At 38.4% G+C, this 20,253-nt stretch overlaps 1 protein-coding gene and 1 long non-coding RNA gene across 2 annotated transcripts in view; one reads left to right on the plus strand and one right to left on the minus strand.

The window, feature by feature from the left end:
- The first annotated feature begins 2,060 nt into the window (after positions 1–2,060).
- Positions 2,061–20,253, plus strand: part of LOC121042801 (uncharacterized) — a 32,347-nt gene continuing 14,154 nt past the window's right edge. The window contains exons 1-3 of the long non-coding RNA XR_005796452.1: positions 2,061–2,180; positions 4,691–4,737; positions 5,842–5,986. This is a non-coding gene — a long non-coding RNA (uncharacterized LOC121042801). The remainder of the gene's footprint in view (positions 2,181–4,690; positions 4,738–5,841; positions 5,987–20,253) is intronic.
- Positions 7,289–20,253, minus strand: part of RRM2B (ribonucleotide reductase regulatory TP53 inducible subunit M2B) — a 36,900-nt gene continuing 23,935 nt past the window's right edge. Inside the window, exons 7-9 of the mRNA XM_040494153.1 lie at positions 14,099–14,203; positions 12,678–12,791; positions 7,289–11,229 (exon numbers count right to left, since the gene is read on the minus strand). Coding sequence (XP_040350087.1) covers positions 11,077–11,229; positions 12,678–12,791; positions 14,099–14,203 — 372 coding nt within the window. The 3' untranslated portion in view covers positions 7,289–11,076. The remainder of the gene's footprint in view (positions 11,230–12,677; positions 12,792–14,098; positions 14,204–20,253) is intronic.

Raw genomic sequence — 20,253 nt, forward strand, 5'->3', positions numbered from 1 at the left:
TCCCAACTTCTATCATTGAAGCGGGCAAGGGCTGGGAATGGCTTTGGAGTAGACAACTAAGAGTATCTGCCATAGGGATAAATAGAAGTGTGGCCAGAAATAAAAATAAAAACAAAATTTTTTCACCTAAGTCCAAAGATGAAAGTTTTAGGGGTGCCTGGGTGGCTCAGTCGGTTGAGCGTCCAACTTCGGGCCAGGTCTAGATCTCACAGTTCGTCAGTTTGAGCCCCACGTTGGGCTCTGTTCTAACAGCTCAGAGCCTGGAGCCTGCTTCGAATTCTGTGTCTCCCTCTCTCTCTCTGCCCTCCCCCACTTGTGCTCTGTCTCTCTCTCTTAAAAATAAATAAACATTTAAAACATTTTAAAAAGAGATCAAAGTTTTAAAATATATCAACAGTTTTAGTAAAAAAAGAAAGATAAGAAAGAAAGCAAGAAAAAATTTTTGTATGTAAACATCTGCATTATCTAAAAGAAAAAAAGACAGGCCTGGCTGCATATTTTACTTCCATACACAGTTAAAAAAAAAAAAAAAAAGTGAGGCAACTTCAGAATTCTACATTCCTCTGACCCAATTTATCCCAGAGAAAATCACGGATCTGTATAAAGTTGTATATGTACATGTATATGTATAAATGTATACGGATGTTCACCACCTATTGTTTGCAATAGCAACAAGTTGGAACAACTAGGCACCCCTACTTCACAATGCTCTGCCAGGCACCAAAGTCAAGTACAAAATTGGTCTGGAAAGGAGAACCGACCTCTCCCTTTGTGTTCCCCTCTGTGTGGTTTGCATCCCAACATGGGCAAGGGTGTGTGAAACCATTCAAGGTCTACCTTCCCCTTTGCTCTGCCTGGTAGGGTTTGTGTAGTGGCTTCCATGCTACATTCAAAATCTCTGCCCAAACCTATCACTTGGGTCAGACCTATCAGATCTGTCTCCTCCTTGCCTCAGGGCTGATTCTCTCCCAGGAGACCCCAGGCTAAGAAATTTCAGTTGAGTCATGGTGAGTCATGACCCAGCCAATCCTAAAGGCCAGTGGTAGGGCCTAAGCTCAAACTGAGCTCCCTGTTGCAAATGATAACCAGTCTGAATCCCACCTGGTGCAAGGAGGGACTTTTAAGGCAGAGGACCAGCGAGTCTGCACCCTCAAACTCTCAATCTAGTTGCGGGAACAACAGGACCAGATCTACTGGGACCCAGGGTTCTCCTTAGAGCAGTGATACGCTGTGGCGCTAAAGCTACTTGACTTTGCTACTCATAGAACCAAATAGGAATTATTCATTATTGGGATTGGGATTTGTTTATTAGCCTTAAAAGGCTAATGATAATGACAACGGATGTTAAACCTGTAAGTATAATTAAGGTGAACTGACTTTAACTTACTCCTAATGTTGTAGGAAGAGTAAAACTCTCTTACTTGTTAAGGAAGCACAAAAATCTATTTCCCAGCCAATGAACATGCCAGATACTAAGACTGTTTATAAATCTACACTAAAAATTTGGATGACCAGCCTGTAAGAGGGAACTGAAACCTATATAATGATGAAATTGTTAAAGGTGACATGGGAAGAAGCCCATAGCTCAGCCTTGGAGGAGCTATTGACTCTGAGGTCACTCCAGCTAATGGAAATGTTGAAATTTTAATGCTAAGCAGAAGCTTGGAGATAATAGCTTCAATTCCTGAGTGCTTACTATGTGCTGGGTCTATTTTAAGTGTTCTGCGTATTTCTACAACGACACAAGAAGTCCATACTGTTGTTCCTCCCAGTTGCACATTTAACCTGCCAAAGTCATCCAGCCAGTAAATGCTAGAGCCAGGATTTGAACCCAAGTGGTTTGGCTCTAAAGCCTGTGTTCTTCCACACCTCACCATAGCAGAGTCCCATACCTGGAGGTACTTCCTGTGAGTTGCAAGGGAGTTAACTGAGGCAAGATGGACTTAGTGTTCATAGGATGGAGTATCATTTAATGACCCCTAGCTCTCAAGAAACCTGCTCCCCACACCTGAATTGTTAAAATATCCTGCCCTGACCATAGATATCACCTTCCCCAGACAGAGGTGGATGGGAGCCTCAGGTATCCAGGGCCAAAGGAATGGCGTGATCCGTTCTGGTACAACAGACAAGAGCTAGTACCTTCCCCTCCACTCTCAGATCCTCTCAGAATGGGCCAGAGGGTAAGTGCTGTCTTTCTGCCATTTCTGACCCTCCCCTCTCCACCACCCCTCCCCCAAAGTGATGGATGAGCAAATAACAATCACAGGTAACTCTGTGACTAGTCCAGGGCTCCTGATACTTCATAAAAATGTGTGGCTTTGTCAGTTGCTTCATAAGTGCTCAGCATCCCTCTATGGAAAGAGGCTTTTCCTCTTTCAGTTGGTACCAAAGTGCAGGGCTTTCCCTTACGGTACTGTCACCTAGACTTTCATTTCTGTACAACCAGCCAGGGGTGAAATTGCCCAAGGGAGTTTGCCTTTCTAAAGGGTCAGTGCTGAGCAGGAAGTTCTTCTGTGTGTCCAGAGGCCTCCCTTCCGCCCAGTAGCCCAAGCTAATCTGGAAACAGCATCGTTCTTCTTTAAAATCTACCTCCTTAAAAAAAAATGAGGTTAGAGTGGGAGAGAGCCAAAGCATAAGAGACTCTTAAAAACTGAGAACAAACTGAGGGTTGATGGGGGGGTGGGAGGGAGGGAAGGGTAGGTGATGGGCATTGAAGAGGGCATCTTTTGGGATGAGCACTGGGTGTTGTATGGAAACCAATTTGACAATAAATTTCATATATTAAAAAAAGAAAAAAAGAAAAAATCTACCTCCTTAATTCCCACAGTGAAGGAGCAGCCTCTGAGCAGAGAAACCAGTGGCTCAAGGGCTCCACCATGAGGAAATCAGGAAATGAGACCTCTGGCAAAACATCGTGATCTTGCACCTGCAGGCAGTCGAAGGTGCAGATGGGGAACAGAAGGCCAGTGGGGCAGCCAGGTCACAGTTGTCCAGCAAGAAAGGGGACTTGGTACCGTGTGCCCCCCCACCTTCCGCCACAGTCACTTCTGCTTCACCCAACCTCAGGGAAGGCGGGGGGCCACGACAGCCTCCTTTGTCTTTTTCCAGCTCTGTGCAGGACACATGGGGGCTGGCAACTCTGAGCTTTACGCTGGTAGCAGCTGGCAAGATGCTGAAGCTATTCTTCCCTTGTGGAGAATTAGATGGAATTAGCTTTGCTAAATTCCCATCAGCCCTGCCCACCAAATGCCCCACTGACTACAGCAGAGCCGCCCGGAAGCTGAGGGTAGGATGTGGCAGTGTCTGACCCTCACCTCCACGGGCTTCTCCCCTGCAGCCTGAGCAGTGCCTGCAGCTGCTGACCCTCATCTAAGGCTGCACAGCCCTTTGAGGTGGTTTGGGACCCACCGCCCATGGGACCTGGGACTCTGCTCATCAGAGCTGCAGAGATGTCTTTATCAGGGGAGTCTAGGAAAAGCATGAACTGTATCAAACCAAACTGGCAGAATCCTGGCTTTATCAGTACCACTTTAAGCAAGGAGTAGATAAGGAGTAAACCCTCTCTGAAAGTCACCTTGAAAATAGAGGAAATAACTCTTTAATGTGTGTCTACCCCACTATACTCCATGAGGCAGACGTCAGGTCTGTTTTTTTCATAGTTTGATCTCCGGCACCTGGCACAGTGTCTGACATTTAGGATACACTCAATAAATATTTTTGAAGGATTGAAGGAAAAATAAGTTACAATAGGATTAAGAGCATAAAATGATGTGATATATGTAAAGCAAACAGGGCACATGTGCTCTGTAAATGACAGTTTCTAGCGACCAGCTTATTCTGATTACATGAAACCAGGCTTCATGATTCAACTAATAATGACTGTCATTCATTCATTCATTGAGGAAATACTGATAAACTGCTACGTCCACATGGAAAACACAAATGTGAAAAAAAAAAAACCAACTTCTCATCTGAAAGTGGCTCAGTTAAATGTTAGCCAGATATAGAGAGCTATGAGCACACAGAGGAAGGACTTTCCCAGAGGATGGATGAGTAGAGGCCAGCCAGTAAAGAAGGTAGGAGCAGAGAAAAAATCTGAAAGGGAAAAAACTCTGTGTCAAACTCTATGGCCCATCGATGAGCCATAGAGATAAGTTCCTAGAGATAAGTATAATTGTATCACACACAGGAGAGATGCTTGGAACAGATTTTTACTCAACTGTTTTCTCAGAGACGTAAAGGTTGATTGTGTCTGGATGTTGCCTTCAGTGGGTTTGACTCCCTGTTAGCCACATGAAGGACGGTGTACATCCTCTGGAATTTGGGACTCTAAACCTAGAGACCCAAACCAACAGATGACAAGAATTAGAGGCACATGCTCCCCTATCATCTGAAATTTAAACAAATTGAAGCAAGTATGTCTTTGTTTGCTACCACTTTATAACCTGAGTTCCGAGAAGGACTTCTTGGGGAGCTCTGATCTGGACACCTCAACATTTTAGACATGAGAGATTTGGTTTCAGGTTTCCAAAATTGTCATATGCAACCACTGCCAGGATATGCCATTCTGAGTTCCACCTGTACTATTACTTTATCTAATTCTTTAAAATTTACTTTTTACTTAAAGCAATATTTTTGAAGATATATATCCCAAATATGATTAGAAAATAAGTATCAATTGCCCTTGCAGCTCTGATGTCTTCAAACCTTATTGCCAATCCAACCAGGCCTCAGCAGGTAAGCCCTCTCTGCCCCCTCCATTAAGTGATGTTTAAACACAATTCCCAGCAGGCTTTGGGGGAGAACAAGTGAAGCTCTAAATTGACACCTGCCAACAGAGTGTGTTAGGAAAGCGTAGAGGTCAAGGAGATCTATCCCATGAAAAATATCACCAACAGTAGGAATAGAAACCTGGGTGCACTCAGCGAAAAGATGATGGGATTTAAAGCCATAACACCTGCCTCTTTTACTAGTTGTGCGGTCTCAGGCAAGTAACTTAACCTGAGCCTCAGGTCCCTTTTTAATATTATTGGGACATGGCAATTTCTTATAAAATGAGTGAACCAACGAAGTGGTTAGAGTAATAGGATTGCAAAATCACCTTACAAGCACTAAAGTATGTACAAATACTTATTATCTCACTGGGAATTAAGTTTTTGCACAGAATTTGGACACTATCATGAACAATGAGAGAATATCAAGAACATACCCCTTGGCCTTTACTCAGACAAACTGGAGGATGCTCTTGTTTCCCGTGATGTGGAAACATGCTAACCTGGAGAAATGAGCAGAGCAGATGTGGTTTGAGTGCTGGCACAGTGTGCAGAAAGCCCAGGTGCTCAAGGCTCCTAGAAAGGTCCCATAAAACAAGGACAGCTGTTTTTCTTATTACAGGATGACCATGCAGATCGTGGACACCACATTCATTGGTAACAACCCTGCTCTTCTAAAACTCACAACTCCACTGTGCCTCCCTCTCCTCTTCACCTCGCCCTCTCCACAGTACGTCAGTTTCACTGAACACTTCACCTGGCTCTCAGGGGCCTCTCCAGGAGCAAACCCTGGGCTCTCAGCTTCTTGACTGATACATACCCGGACGCCCTGGTTCTTCCCAATTCCTTTTTTGTTTCCAGGGGCTAATTTTTGTTCTACCTAGGGTCCTTTGGGTTGCAAATCAGGAGACTTACACTATCTTAGGCAAAAAGTAGTCATTTATTAACCTTTATAGAAGATAATGAAAAATTGCAAAGAATGGGGATATCGTTAGGCTTTGGGGGGAGCTGGAACTAGGACTTTTTCTCTAGCTTTGTCCTTCGAATAAAAGTGCTTCTGTGCCTTTAGTTTCATTTAGACATGACTTAGGTAAGGATGTGGCTCCCTCCTGGATCGCCTGCCTTACCCCGGGCCGAGACAGATAGGAGTACGCATTTGGCTTGGCAGCCGTGGGAACCCCACGCGGTGGGAAAGGGAACAGCAGCTCCCACAAGTAAGTGGCTCTTATTCCCAGAAGGGAGGGGAATGTGGGTGATGGGCATTAGGGCACCTGTTGGGATGAGGACTGGATGTTGTATGGAAATCAATTTGACAATAAAGTATATTTAATATTTAAAAAAAAGAACAGCTAATGTCCTCAATCGCTCTCTGATTGCAAGGACTCCACAGGACAGAAATCATGCACAGACACTTGTATATTGAGTTATACTGTGGCTTCTTAGGTTCTAGATTTAGGACTCCTCTAATTGTCATATTTTTCAGCCCAGAATATCGCTCGTGGGCCCACAATTCACAAAGAAAAAGCAGATGACAAAGGCACCTTCTTGGGGAGTGAGGGTAGTAGCAGAAGGTGGGCATAGTGTGGAAAAGCAATTGTGGAGAATGGAGAACAAGTTTACCAGGAAATTGTACTAGAGTTATCAGATAGTGCTGAGGTGCTATAAACTGAATGCTGTGTCCCACCAAAATTCATGTTGAAACCTAATCCCCAGTGGGCTGATGTTTGGAGGTGGAGCCTGGGTGACTGGATCATGAATAGGGTTAGGGCCCTTATGAAAGAGACCTCAGAGAGCTCCCTCACCCTTCTTCCATGTGAGTACATAGTGAGTAGACAACTGTTTATGAACCAGGAAGCGAGACTCACGGGACACCGAATCTGTCAGCACCTTGATTTCTCAGCCTCCACAACTGTGAGAAGTAAATGCCTAGTTTCAGCCCCCGAGTTTATAGTAGTTTTCAATAGCAGCCCCAACGGACTAAGACAGTAGGTAAATGTTTACATGGATTTATAGTAAGGAGATCCAATTTGTCTTACGTGTCCTTTTCTCTAGCAGCATTTGGCTGCTTATTGAGGAAAATATGGAAAAACTGATTGTCGTCATGTTTGTAACAGGGTGGGGAAATCTCCTTGACTTTTCTATGTATGGTATAAATGCAGAAGAGGAACAGAGTTCAGGGTATTGGTAAAGTACACATGTTACCCCTAGTAATATTATGTATTGTGGAATCTCAGCTGGATATAAAGAGACATGGATTAGGTGAAGGCAGATGAGAGGGAGGACTGGGGGAATCCCACTTATGTCAAAAGAACAGTGTGTGTGTGTGTGTGTGTGTGTGTGTGTGTGTGTGTGTGTGAGAGAGAGAGAGAGAGAGAGAGAGAGAGAGAGTTGAACAAAGTAATACCAATATGTATTTATCTGTATGCACAAAGAGAAAACATATACATTTCTTAATTAGGGTAGCCCCTTCACTTATAAAGAAATACTCTTACTCAAAAAGGACACACACAAAATGATGTAGCTATGATACAGTTTATTTCAACACACTAACCCCCAAAAATAACAAAACAACCTATTTCTTTGGGGAAAAAAACCCCCAACATTCTACATATTCAGGGTTGGCTTGATTGACCACAATGCATTTTAGCAAAAAGACTTAGGTACACCACACCTAATAAAGCTCTCTATATACACAGTAAATACCAAATAGCTTTGCTAAATTACCAGACATTTGGAAAAAAACAAAACATTATTATAAAAGAATCAAATGCACTAAGTTAACAATCTTGTGAACTTAGAAAAAGACTTGAATTGTTGTATTTTTATCTGTACAAAAAAATCAATCTCTATCCTTCCATTTTTACCTATATTTTCCTTAGGCCCCAAATTTGAAAGCTTAAATCCTTTCTTTCTAAGGCCCTGGGAATATCAAGTTTTCCTTCAAATTTACGGTCATCTAAAAAGGAGATTATCTAAAGGCTGGGAAAAACAAAGAAAAACTAGATTTCACTTCTGTACCACTCATGCAGATTCCACTGAGAAGAGCTCCTGAGTTGGCTACCAATTCATGCAATTTAGTTCAAAAACATAATACCTGATTATAGGACTAAACTGGCTTTTATGCAGCTCAGGAACAGATTTCTTTATCACTGAAAATCAGTTAGCGACATTAAGCCCTTAGCTTAATCCATGCAAATGCAGTATGGGAATTCTATGACATGGAAGTTAGCATATTTAAATGTAAAATGCAAAGTTATGAATATTAAATGTGTTTTAAATATGCAAACTGCTATGTTTTCTCAATACAGTTGACCCTTGAAGAACATGGGTTTGACCTGCACAGGCCCACGTATATGTGGATTTTTTTCAATAAATAGAGTATAGTACTGTAAGTGTATTTCTCTTCCTTATGATTTTCTTAAAAACATCTTTTCTCTAACTCACTTTATTGTAAGAATACAGTACACAATACATATAACACACATAATATGTGCTAATCAACTTGTTTGTGTTATTGGTAAGGCTTCCAGTCAACAGTAGGCTATTAATAGTTAACTTGTGGGGCAGTCAAAGGTTACATGTGGATTTTCAACCCTGCGGGGGTTTGGTGCCCCTAAGTCCCATGTTGTTCAAGGGCCAACTGTAATCACTTTTTATGAATAAAAAATAAAATGTCAAAAGAAGAAGAAAATGTTGATATTCCAAAATGAGACACTAAGACATGACTCGAGTAAGCCATAAGTAAAAACAATTGTTTATTATTGTGTGTAACTGAACAACAAAATAGCCTTGTCTGAAAGCACTGAGTCAAACTGTCTTCCCAAGTCCTTCCAAGTCATGATTCTACATACTACAATGAAGTTATTTTTAATAAGTGCTGTCATGAACTACAAGTTTTTACATTCCTAAATAACAAACTTAACTTTACTATAGCAATGACTTAAGTACATGTGCTATTAAAAAAAACTTGTAAACATACTCTGAATTCCTTTACCTGTGAGATAGTATTAAAAGGCAATTCCTCAATTTCTTCATTCCTTAAGAACTAGGAACCAAAATACTAAACATAATAAATAAATATGCAACCTGAAGGCCTGGAAAAGGATATAGAACACTGAATATAATAAACCAGTGTATTAAAAATCCAGTATTTCAGTATTAAAACTTCTTCATCTCAACAGTTAGGTTTATTGCTACTATAAATAAGCTTCATATTAAGGCACCTGTCATTACCTATGAGAAAGATCTGGATTCAAAACAAAGGGAATATGCACTGAAAACTTTTTCTTTCATTCCAATATTATTGCAGATATTCTCAATTTATAATGTTAAGTGTTTCTACAGTAGTATACACATCTTTGAGCATACTACCTGAATATAGGTAAATAATTTACATAATACCTTAATAAAGTACATGATACCTGAATGAGAAAATAGGCAAAATCACATCAAGATGGATGTAAAGGACTAACTACAAGAAAGATGATAATCTCTAGGGAAAAAGAATTCTACTGCAAAGGACGGTGATAAGAGCCCACCTTGGCCAAGTCATTTAACTTCCCTGAGCCTCACTCTCTCCTAGCAGTAAAATGTCAATATTAGCTGTCAAGCTTATAAGGCTGTTGAGTGATCACGTGATATGATGTAAAACCAGCTGGCCAACCATGAAGCACTGAACAAACTGAACAAATGGCACTGTCATAGGCCGAAATATCACAGGCTTCTGACAGTTTCCCTAACAAGGTTATGGCCTGGTCCTCTTGCATCCACTTGAGAACTCCCATTTTTAGTCATTAGAACGTTGCTGAATGAATGGAGCAAAAACTTATGCAAAGTGCAAAATCTCTAAATTCTAGGTTGCAGAATGTTATAAAGCAGTTTGCTGTTAAGTGGGGAACCACACTGTTTTGGGGGCTCAGGCTACCTCTTGGCTCTTCCTAACGATAAAGAGGGGTCCATGGCCTTTCCTCACTGTCTCCTCTGCAGAAACCTTTGTCTCCCTTGCCATCTGCTATTGTGCAGGATGCATAGTTCCTGTTAACAGCATAAAAGAGTTTGAAGAGTATTAAAGAAGCACAGCTGAGGTCAGTCTCAGGTACGTTACTCAGCTCGGCACAAATATGAATGGTTTAGTAAATCCCTCCAGGTCTCCTTTGCCTAGTCCACAAGTCCTTCCTCTGTGTACAAAATGGTTCTAGGGCAGCCTTTTCCAAACTATATTCAGAGGAATACTAGTTAGGTGAGATGTTAACAGGTAAACTACAGACCTTTGTTAAGTAAGTCTGGGATATGCAGGGAGAAGTAAGTTTTATGTCCTGAAGAATTTCTCTCTTTGATGTACTGACTATATACTTCAAAGAGGAAGAAGGGAGGATAGCATTTCCCAGGTTCATCTGACCACAGAATCCCATTTTTCCCCACAAAATATCTAGAGGGGCTCACAGCTTTTAGAACATTCTTGGGGAAATGCTATTCTAGCTAATTCACCCAGGGTTTAAACATTTCAGGGCTAGCTATGTCTGGCAATTGTTACCTTTTTGATTTCTAAAGGAGCAAAATCATTTTACTTACAAGGTCAACTGCCAGGCTGATCTCCCGAATTTCACTTCATAAGTGTCCTGCCCAAAGCAACTGAGAACTAAATTTCCTTTACTACATGCTGAGGAATTTGAAGAAGCAATTCTCAAGTTAATGAGAATTATAATTTTTAAATGAAATCTTTATATTCTCCCTCAAACATTAAAATATAAAGATCTAATTCTAGATCTTAGAACCTAGAATCAAAATTACTTTGAGGACAGGGGAGAATTTTATCACAACATCACCATAATTAAGACTGTTAATAAGTAGTAATGGTGGTGGTCGTGGCTAAGCACCTATTTTGTGGCTCAATCCTCATATCCACATGATAAATTTAGGAGCTACTATTACACCCACTTTAAGGATACATACAGTGAGATTTAGAGAGATTAACTGACTTTCCAAGGGTCACACAAAGCAGTAAGGGCAGAATCTCAAATCTGACCCCTCACCTCATGCTCTTAATCACTACATAACACCATCTTATATTTTCGTGACAAAACAATAGAATTGAAGTCACATCCTGAATGTCAAATGGGAAAATTAGAGTGTATTTCTATAAATCCAACTTATTGAAATTTGGTTTTGGATTTCCTTTTAAGCAAACTTTTGTTGCCTAAGGGAGCTACTTTGTTTTTTTGTTTTGTTTTGTTTTTTTTGTTTTTTAAAGCAGAGAAAAACAGACTGCTATTTACCAGTGATAGGTTTATCTATGGGGAGAGTTCTAAAAATCTGCATCCAGGGTGAAGACGTTATCTGTAGTTTCTGCCATAACTGCAAAACGTTGATACTCTGCAACTCGTTTCTCAAAGAAATTTGTTTTCCCTTCCAAAGAAATGTTTTCCATAAAATCAAAGGGATTTTCTGCCTGAAAAACCTAAAAAGAAAAGAAGTGTTATTAGACATTCTGAAGAAGCCAAATTACATCCATAAGAACAACAACACATAACAAGGCTTCTCATTAAATACAACTTAAGCTTACATTTCCATGCTAACAAGTTAAAACCTATAATTTCTAATTACCATCGCATATACAGTACATTGTAAAGTTCCATGAATATCCAATTATGGTGAATACAACATGACCACTTAGTATGTATTTACTGTATGTCTGATAGTATTTTAAGTGCTTTATGTATGCCAACTCATCAACAATCCTTTCTGGTAAGTATTATTATTATCTCCCTTTCGTAGATGAGGAAATGAAGGTAGAGGTTAAACAACGTGCTTAAGGTCACAGAGCTAGAAAGTGGCAGAGCCAGGATTCAAACCCAGGTAGACTGGCTGCAGCCTCCACCTGTTATGTCATGTGAGAAGCACACGACTTTATGAAATTCAGGTATATTATCTCTGATAAAAAAAAAAATGAAAAATAACTTAAAAGGCAACTGAGTTCAAAGGACCAAATTATGACAGTTAATGTCTTCCTAATAACCATTTGTATTTAAAAGTATAAACGTTTGGATGCACCAATCTCACTAAATAAGTAAAAGGTAAACAGGTTTCTTTTTTATTTTTATAAGCTTATTTTATTTATTTTGAGAGAGAGAGAACACACATGGGAGGGACAGAGAGAAAGGGAGAGAGAGAGAGAACCCTAAGCAGGCACTGCACTATCAGCAGGGAGTCCAATGCGGGTCTCAAACTCACGAACCATGAGATCATGACCTGAGCCAAAATCAAGAGTCAAGACACTTAACCTACTGAGCCACTCAGGTGTCCCATAAGTTAAACAAGTCTTTAAAAAAAGTATTAATGCAAAAATTACAACACAGACCCATGAGGATTTATGAGGGTAACATATATATATACATATTAAATCCAATTAAAGATAATCCTATTAAATACCTGCAATTATTACAAGTAATTTATTGAACTTATTAATTCTAAGATTTATCAGCTTCTTCCTTCTGTTATGAATTTCAAGTTTCAAAGGATTTTGCAAAACAAATTTGTTCATGCAAAACAAGGCTGTCACAGTAATTTTATTTTATTTTATTTTATTTTTTCAACGTTTATTTATTTTTGGGACAGAGAGAGACAGAGCATGAACGGGGGAGGGGCAGAGAGAGAGGGAGACACAGAATCGGAAACAGGCTCCAGGCTCTGAGCCATCAGCCCAGAGCCCGACGCGGGGCTCGAACTCACGGACCGCGAGATCGTGACCTGGCTGAAGTCGGACGCCTAACCGACTGCGCCACCCAGGCGCCCCGTCACAGTAATTTTAAAAAGTAGACTGATGTGATACAAATGCTTTCAATGAAATATAGTATTTTAGTGGTCTTACTAACATTTTAGCTAGTAGTAAATTTTTAAACATCTTACCTTTGAGAATCCAAGTTCCACAAGTAATCTGTCAGCTACAAACTCAATATATTGTTTCATCAAAACACAATTCATTCCAATGAGGCCAACTGGCAAGGCTTCTGTTAGAAACTCCTGAGATACGAACAAAAACAGAATCAAGTACAAAGACAGAACAATAAATAAGTATTTTCCAAATAAAAACAGGGTATTAGTTTTAATCTTCTAAGTCCCTGAGGAAAGTTCACTAGGGTAAATTCTTTCAACATGGCAACATCCATTTGTTTAAAAATGTTTGGGGTTTTACTATTCACAGTATTTCACATTCTCAAATAGCCAAAGTAAACTGAAACTGTCAAATTACTTATATTTTACAAAGTAGGACCTAAATTCACAGACTTTCCAGAGAGAAAGAAGGGCATACTTTGTCCTGAAATATCCGGAAAAAGATTCACCAGAGATGATCACTGTGGGGAACATGGTTATGGAAGGGGATTAGGAAAGAGAGAAACACATTTAACAAAGAAAATGAGAAAGAGAAATGGATCTGGGGGTTAAACTGAACTCCAACTATATTGAAAGACAGTGGCAAAGTGTTAACCGAGAAAAAAACAAAAATACTAACCATTTGGATTTAGTTCTCAAAATGATTAAAAATACTAAAATGAATTTCATTCCTTTTCACCCCTCCCAATATGAAAACTATGGCTATTGAACTGTATGGTATTTTTTTTAAAGAGTCAAAAGTTTTAATTTTATTTTTAAACTAGTTCTTTCAAATGATAAAAACATTAAGTGGAACATCCAGGTCTTTGTAGTCAGAAATTTTTACATTCTATAAATTTTTACTATTTGTGAACTCATTGACTTGTTAATTCTATAAACGTTTGGTGCATGCTTCAAGCTAGATACACTGCTTGGTTTTGAAAATACAAAACAAAGAAGAAACTATCACTTCCCTCCAGTAGCTGAAAATCTAAAAAATATAAAGCTGAAATGATTAAAATAGTTTGCTATGGCACAGAATGTGACAGATCAAAGGGACAGAAAAAAAAAATCCTGAAATAGGTTTTAATATACATAAACTTTAATATATCACATTTACTTAGTAACCAAATTATAAACTGACATAATAATTGAAATGCATCATCTTTTCATAACATACATACATAAACCTTAATGTATAACATTTACTTATGAACCAAATTATAAATTGACATAAATACATAAACCTTAATGTATAACATTTACTTATGAACCAAATTATAAACTGACATAATAATTGAAATGCATCATCTTTTCGTACTGTCAGGTTGACTATATAAAATTACTGATATTTGCTTTGGCTTATAAGTGGCAATTTCAAATGAGTCAACCTAACACAATAATTACAAACATCAGAGAAAAAGAGATGTGCTAATCATATAAGCTACCCTGCTTACCTGCTCAATTTCAACAGCATTAACAATGATCTCCCTGACCCTTTCTTCTGATGGCTTATTTACTAAGTATTGAAACATCAGGCAAGCAAAGTCACAGTGAAGTCCCTAAAATAGAAGAAAAGTACCACTGTCAAAGAACGTCTAATTTTCACACAGTCATGTGTCAGGCATCATGTAAGTAGGTTCTAGGAATGCAACACAGAACTTATGGAAGATAAAAGAATTCACAGTACCAGGAACTACTTTCCTTCAAATCTCATTAAAATGCCAATTATAATAGCCTATCATGAAAATTTTTCAGTGCCAGCCAATCTTAATTCATAAACATGACAGATGAATTAATCAACAACAACAATAAAAATCTGCAACCAGGGGCGCCTGGGTGGCTCAGTTGGTTGAGCGTCCGACTTCAGCCAGGTCACGATCTCGCGGTTCGTGAGTTCGAGCCCCGCGTCGGGCTATGGGCTGATGGCTCGGAGCTTGGAGCCTGCTTCTGATTCTGTGTCTCCCTCTCTCTCTGACCCTCCCCCGTTCATGCTCTGTCTCTCTCTGTCTCAAAAATAAATAAACATTAAAAAAAATCTGCAACCAAAATCGTTTCAGAAAGGAAAACAAAGCAAGGGCTAGAATGAAAATTCATTAATTTCTAATGTATAAAAAAAATTAAAAATCATTGAAAATAATAAGTATTTAAAGAAAAAGGTGAGGGGTACGTGGGTGGCTCAGTTGGTTAAGTATCCAACTTTGGCTCAGGCCATAACCTCATGGCTCATGGGTTTGAGTCCCCTTTCTGGCTCTCTGCTTTCAGTGTAGAGCCTGCTTTAGATCCTCTGCCCCCCACCCCCACTTGTGTTCTCTCTCTCTCTCTCTCTCAAAAATAAACAAACATTAAAAATAATAACTAAAAAAATAAAGAAAAGATGAAACTCATGAGATTTCAGAAAGACATTTATTTATCTTAAATAAGAACAGCTCAAGATAAAAATAAATTTAGTGCAATGAAAATGGAGACTGAAGAATTAAGAAAACCATTTGAAGCTATACAAAGTAGAAATGACACTGCAGATAACCAAAGAAAATAAACTTGTGAGATACCTTGAGAACAGAATGGTTATGCAAATACAAGAAATCGTAGAGAGCTTTAAATAGAGAACAGAGCAAGGAGATCCAACCTACAGTGATCAGGATTCCAAAACACAGAACAGATGGTAAAAAGCTGAAAACAACAGGAGTAATTGCAAAAAGTCAAAAGAAAAAGAGAGAGAGGCTAGAGACAGAGAAAGATGATGCAGTGCCAAACAAAATTAAGCTAGAGACTGACCTCAAGGCAGAGTCAATGAACATTTCTAAACTGCAAAGAAAAAGAAATAATTTTGTAGGAGGAGGAGGGGCAGAAGGCAGAGGAAGGAATGTGCACTTTAAATCAGAGTTTACTTGGGTTTTTCTAAATAAATCAGCAAAAACCAAAGACAAATTAAAGATAAGACTCAAATCAAAGGTTGTATTCCAAGGATTATTTACCTAGTTATCATTCCCAGAAGAAACCATCAGAAAAAAGCCCCTTTGAACAGCTAATCTTAGATTTGCTAGTCAAACATTTTTCCCAGACTGGACTCAAGAGGATACTTCAAATTACCAAAGGCTGAATTTCAAATAAACTGTGAATGCTGTTACAGAAAGTGTTGATTAGAACTGAGAGCTAGCTACCTATTACAGAGATGAGGAAATCAAAGGTAGGCACTCATTCTGCTAAATCAATAAGTAGATAAAATTAATTTTGAGGTTTAAAGTAATTCCAATAAAAATTTCAATGGGATTGTTTCTAGTTAAAAAATTATGGAGCTCCTGGGTGGCTCAAATGGTCAAACATCTGACTCTTGGTTTCAGCTCAGGTCATGATCTCACAGTTCGTGAATTAGAGCCCCACATCCGGCTCTGCGCTGACAGTGTGGAGCCTGCTTGAGATTCTCTGTCTCCTTCTCTCTCTCTCTGCTCCTCCCCTGCTCTGCCTCTAATTCTGTCTCTCAAAAAAAAAAAAAACCAAAAAACAAAAACCAAAAACCCCACATTAAAAAAAAAATCTAATCTGAGGGGCACCTGAGTGGCTCAAACAGTTAAGTGTCTGACTCTTGGTTTCAGATCAAGTCAAGATTTCAAGGTTTGTGGGTTCAAGCCCCACCTGGTTTGGATTCTCTCTCGCGCTTGCTCGCTCTCTCTGCCCCTCCCCCGCTCACACACATACGGGTACTCTCTCTCAAAAAGTAAATAAACATTAAAAAAATTAATCTGAGACGAGAACTTAATTATTTGAGCTACCAAAAAGATATAATTATGTAATGTGATAGAGGTCCAAATTATTGTTACAATGGCAATCGTATCACAACAGAAAAATGTATAAAATTAATATGTTACATATCTTAAGTTTGCACAATATTGTATGTCAAATACATTTCAATTAAGAAACTAATCTGGGGTGCCTGGGTGGCTCAGTCGGTTAAGCATCTAACTTCAGCTCAGGTCATGATCTCATGGTTCATGAGTTCAAGCCCCACTTGGGGCTCTGTGCTGACATTTCAGAGCCTGGAGCCTGCTTTGGATTCTGTGTCTCCCTCTCTCTCTAGCCCTCCCTCACTTGCACTCCATCTCTCCCTCAAAAATAAATTAAGGAAACATTACAAACTTAAAAAAAAAATTAATCCTTAAGAATATATGGGCAGAATCTTATAAGAACAATTTTAATAGGATTTAAATTTTCAATAGGATTTAATGTTATGGGATTTATCCTAGTAGTTATCAAAACACAAAAAACAACAATAATTAAAATTGTTTGGCATGGAATTTGATAGATAGGTTAATGAAAAGAAAAAGTAGTCCCCAAACAGATTTTAGTACACTTAAAAACTTTAATATATAATAAAAAAGCCATCGCAAGTCAATGGAGAAAGATGAATTACTTAACAAAAAGAACTAGAAAAATTTCCTAAGAGTGTGTGAAATAAAGTTAAATTCTAACTTATCCTATTTTTGTACCAAATTCTATACTTATACTAGACAAATTCCAATTGTATTAAAGTTAAATGTTCAAAAGTCAAGAGGAAAATATGTGTGATTATTTAATTATCTCTGGAAGTGGATCACATCAATTTTACGGTTTTGTATGTTAAAAGAACAAATAAAATTGAAAAGCAAAGGACATGGCACAAAAACAGACACTCAGATCAATGAAACTGAACAGAGAACCCAGAAATGGACCCACAAACGTATGGCCAACTAATCTTTGACAAAGCAGGAAAGAATATCCAGTAGAATCAAGACAGTCTTTTCAGCAAGTGGTGCTGGGAAAATTGGACAACGACATGCAGAAAAATGAACCTGGACCACTTTCTTACACCATACACAAAAATAAACTCAAAATGGACGAAAGACCTCAATGTCAGACAGGAAGCCATCAAAATCCTCGAGGAGACAAAACAAGAACTATTGGGACCTAATCAAAATAAAATTTTTTTTAATGTTTATTTATTTTTGAGACAGAGGGAGACAGAGCGTGAGTGGGGGAGGGGCAGAGAGAGAGAGAGACACAGAATCTAAAACAGGCTCCAGGCTCTGAGCTGTCAGCACAGAGCCTGATGTGGGGCTTGAACCCACGAACCGTGAGATCATGACCTGAGCCAAAGTCGGACGCTTAACTGACTGAGCCACCCAGGCGCCCCTGGTGCCTGGACAAAATCAAAATAAAAAGCTTCTGCACAGCAAAGGAAACAATCAGCAAAACTAAAAGGCAACCAACAGAATGGGAGAAGATTATTTGTAAACGACATGTCAGATAAAGGGTTAGGATCCAAAATCTATAAAGAACTTATCAAACTCAACACCCAAAAAACAAATAATCCAGTGAAGAAATGGGCAAAAGACATGAATAGACACTTCTCCAAAGAAGACCTCTAGATGGCCAACCGACACATGAAAAAATGCTCAACATCACTCATCATCAGGGAAATACAAATCAAAACCACAAAACCACAAAACCACCTCACACCTGTCAGAATGGCTAACATTAACAACTCAGGCAACAACAGATGTTGGTGAGGATGTGGAGAAAGAGGATCTCTTTTGTACTGCTGGTGGGACTGCAAACTGGTACAGCCACTCTGGAAAATAGTATAGAGGTTCCTCAAAAAATTAAAAATAGAGCTACTCTATGAGCCAGCCATTGCACTACTAGGTATTTATCCAAGGGATACAGGTGTGCTGTTTCAAAGGGACACATGCACCCCCATGTTTATAGCAGCACTATCAACAATAGCCAAAGTATGGAAAGAGCCCAAATGTCCATTGATGGATGAATGGATAAATAAAATGTGGTATATATCTACAATGGAGTATTACTCGGCAATCAAAAAGAATGAAATCTTGCCACTTGCAACTACGTGGATGCAACTAGAGGGTATTATGCTAAGCGAAATTAGCCAGTCAGACAAAAACAAATATCATATGACCTCACTAATACAAAACAGATGAACATAAGGGAAGGGAAGCAAAAATAATATAAAAACAGGGAGGAGGACAAAACATAAGAGACTCTTAAATATGGAGAACAGAGGGTTACTGGAGGGGTTGTGGGGGGGGGGGGTGGGCTAAATGGGTAAGGGGCATTAAGGAATCTACTCCTGAAATCATTGTTGCACTATATGCTGACTTGGATGTAAATTTAAAAAATAATTATTATTATAATAAAGATAAATTTAAAAAAATTTAAAAAGCAAAGGATAAACTGGGAATGTATTTACAATAAATATGACAAAATTAATATTTTATATAATATTTATGCATAAATATAACAAATGCAAAAAACAAACACTTATTGAAAGAGCCCCATCAGTCACTGTGCATTGGGAATGTATATCAACAGAAATAGAGTCAAAAGACAAGAATAGATAAAAGGGAAAAAAAATAACAAATAACTAATATCATTATGAAAGAAAGTTCAATCTAAGTAGTAATCAAACAAATGCAAATAAAACCAAAAATAAGAAACCATTACCCCTATCAAATTTGTCAAATATTTAAAACAGGAATCCAAATTTTGGTGAGGTTATGGTAAGAAAAGACACATTCATACATTGCTGGGTAGGGCTTGCTATAAAATTTCTGGGAAGAAATCTGCAAATAAATATGGATAATCTTTAAATGTTTAAGCCTTATAATCTAGTAACTTTATGTATAGGCAGTCTAGCGTAGGAAAATCATATGAAATTGGGACAAAGCTCATATACAAAGACATTCATTTTGCATTATAGCAAAAGAACTAAACAAAAAAACCCAGAAATAACCTGAATTCCCAATTATAGAATAGTGAAATAATTGATACATTCCTTCATTAGAATATTATATATCTAACATAACCACTCTTTCTAAAATTCCTTAATTTCATAGAAAAATGCTCACAATATTCTAATAAATCTCAGCTCATAAAAATATGCAAAAAGCAGAGTATTTTAAATCATAAAATTATGATGTTCATATATATCTACATAGATTTAAATGTAGAAAATTGTCTAAAAAGAAATACAATGAAATACTAAACGTGGTTATCTCTGTGTTAAGATTGAGTGATTTTATTCTCTGACGTCTCTATAATCACCACATAAGACATTTATGATAAAAATTATTAGAAATTGAAAGACATGAAATAACAAAAATTATACAAAGCATTTTATGGCACTTAAAGAGTATTTTCACACATACTCGTTCATTTTATTTTAACAAAATCCTATCAAGGTTTATAGTGGAAGAAACTGAGGCTCAGAGAAGTTAACAACTTGACAGTGTCACTTAGAAATAAGCTGTCCTTAGATTCTCTGCCACTCTTATGTGGATCCTGAGAAACTTAACAGAAACCCATGGGGGAGGGGAAGGAAAAAAAAAAGAGGTTAGAGTGGGAGAGAGCCAAAGCATAAGAGACTCTTAAAAACTGAGAACAAACTGAGGGTTGATGGGGGGTGGGAGGGAGTGGAGGGTGGGTGATGGGTATTGAGGAGGGCACCTTTTGGGATGAGCACTGGGTGTTGTATGGAAACCAATTTGACAATAAATTTCATATACTGAAAAAGAAAAGAAAAGAAAAGAAAAGAAAAGAAAAGAAAAGAAAAGAA

This window comes from Herpailurus yagouaroundi, unplaced genomic scaffold (genome assembly GCF_014898765.1).
Source record: "Herpailurus yagouaroundi ecotype Mexico unplaced genomic scaffold, PumYag 186, whole genome shotgun sequence".
NCBI classification, from domain to species: domain Eukaryota; kingdom Metazoa; phylum Chordata; class Mammalia; order Carnivora; family Felidae; genus Herpailurus; species Herpailurus yagouaroundi.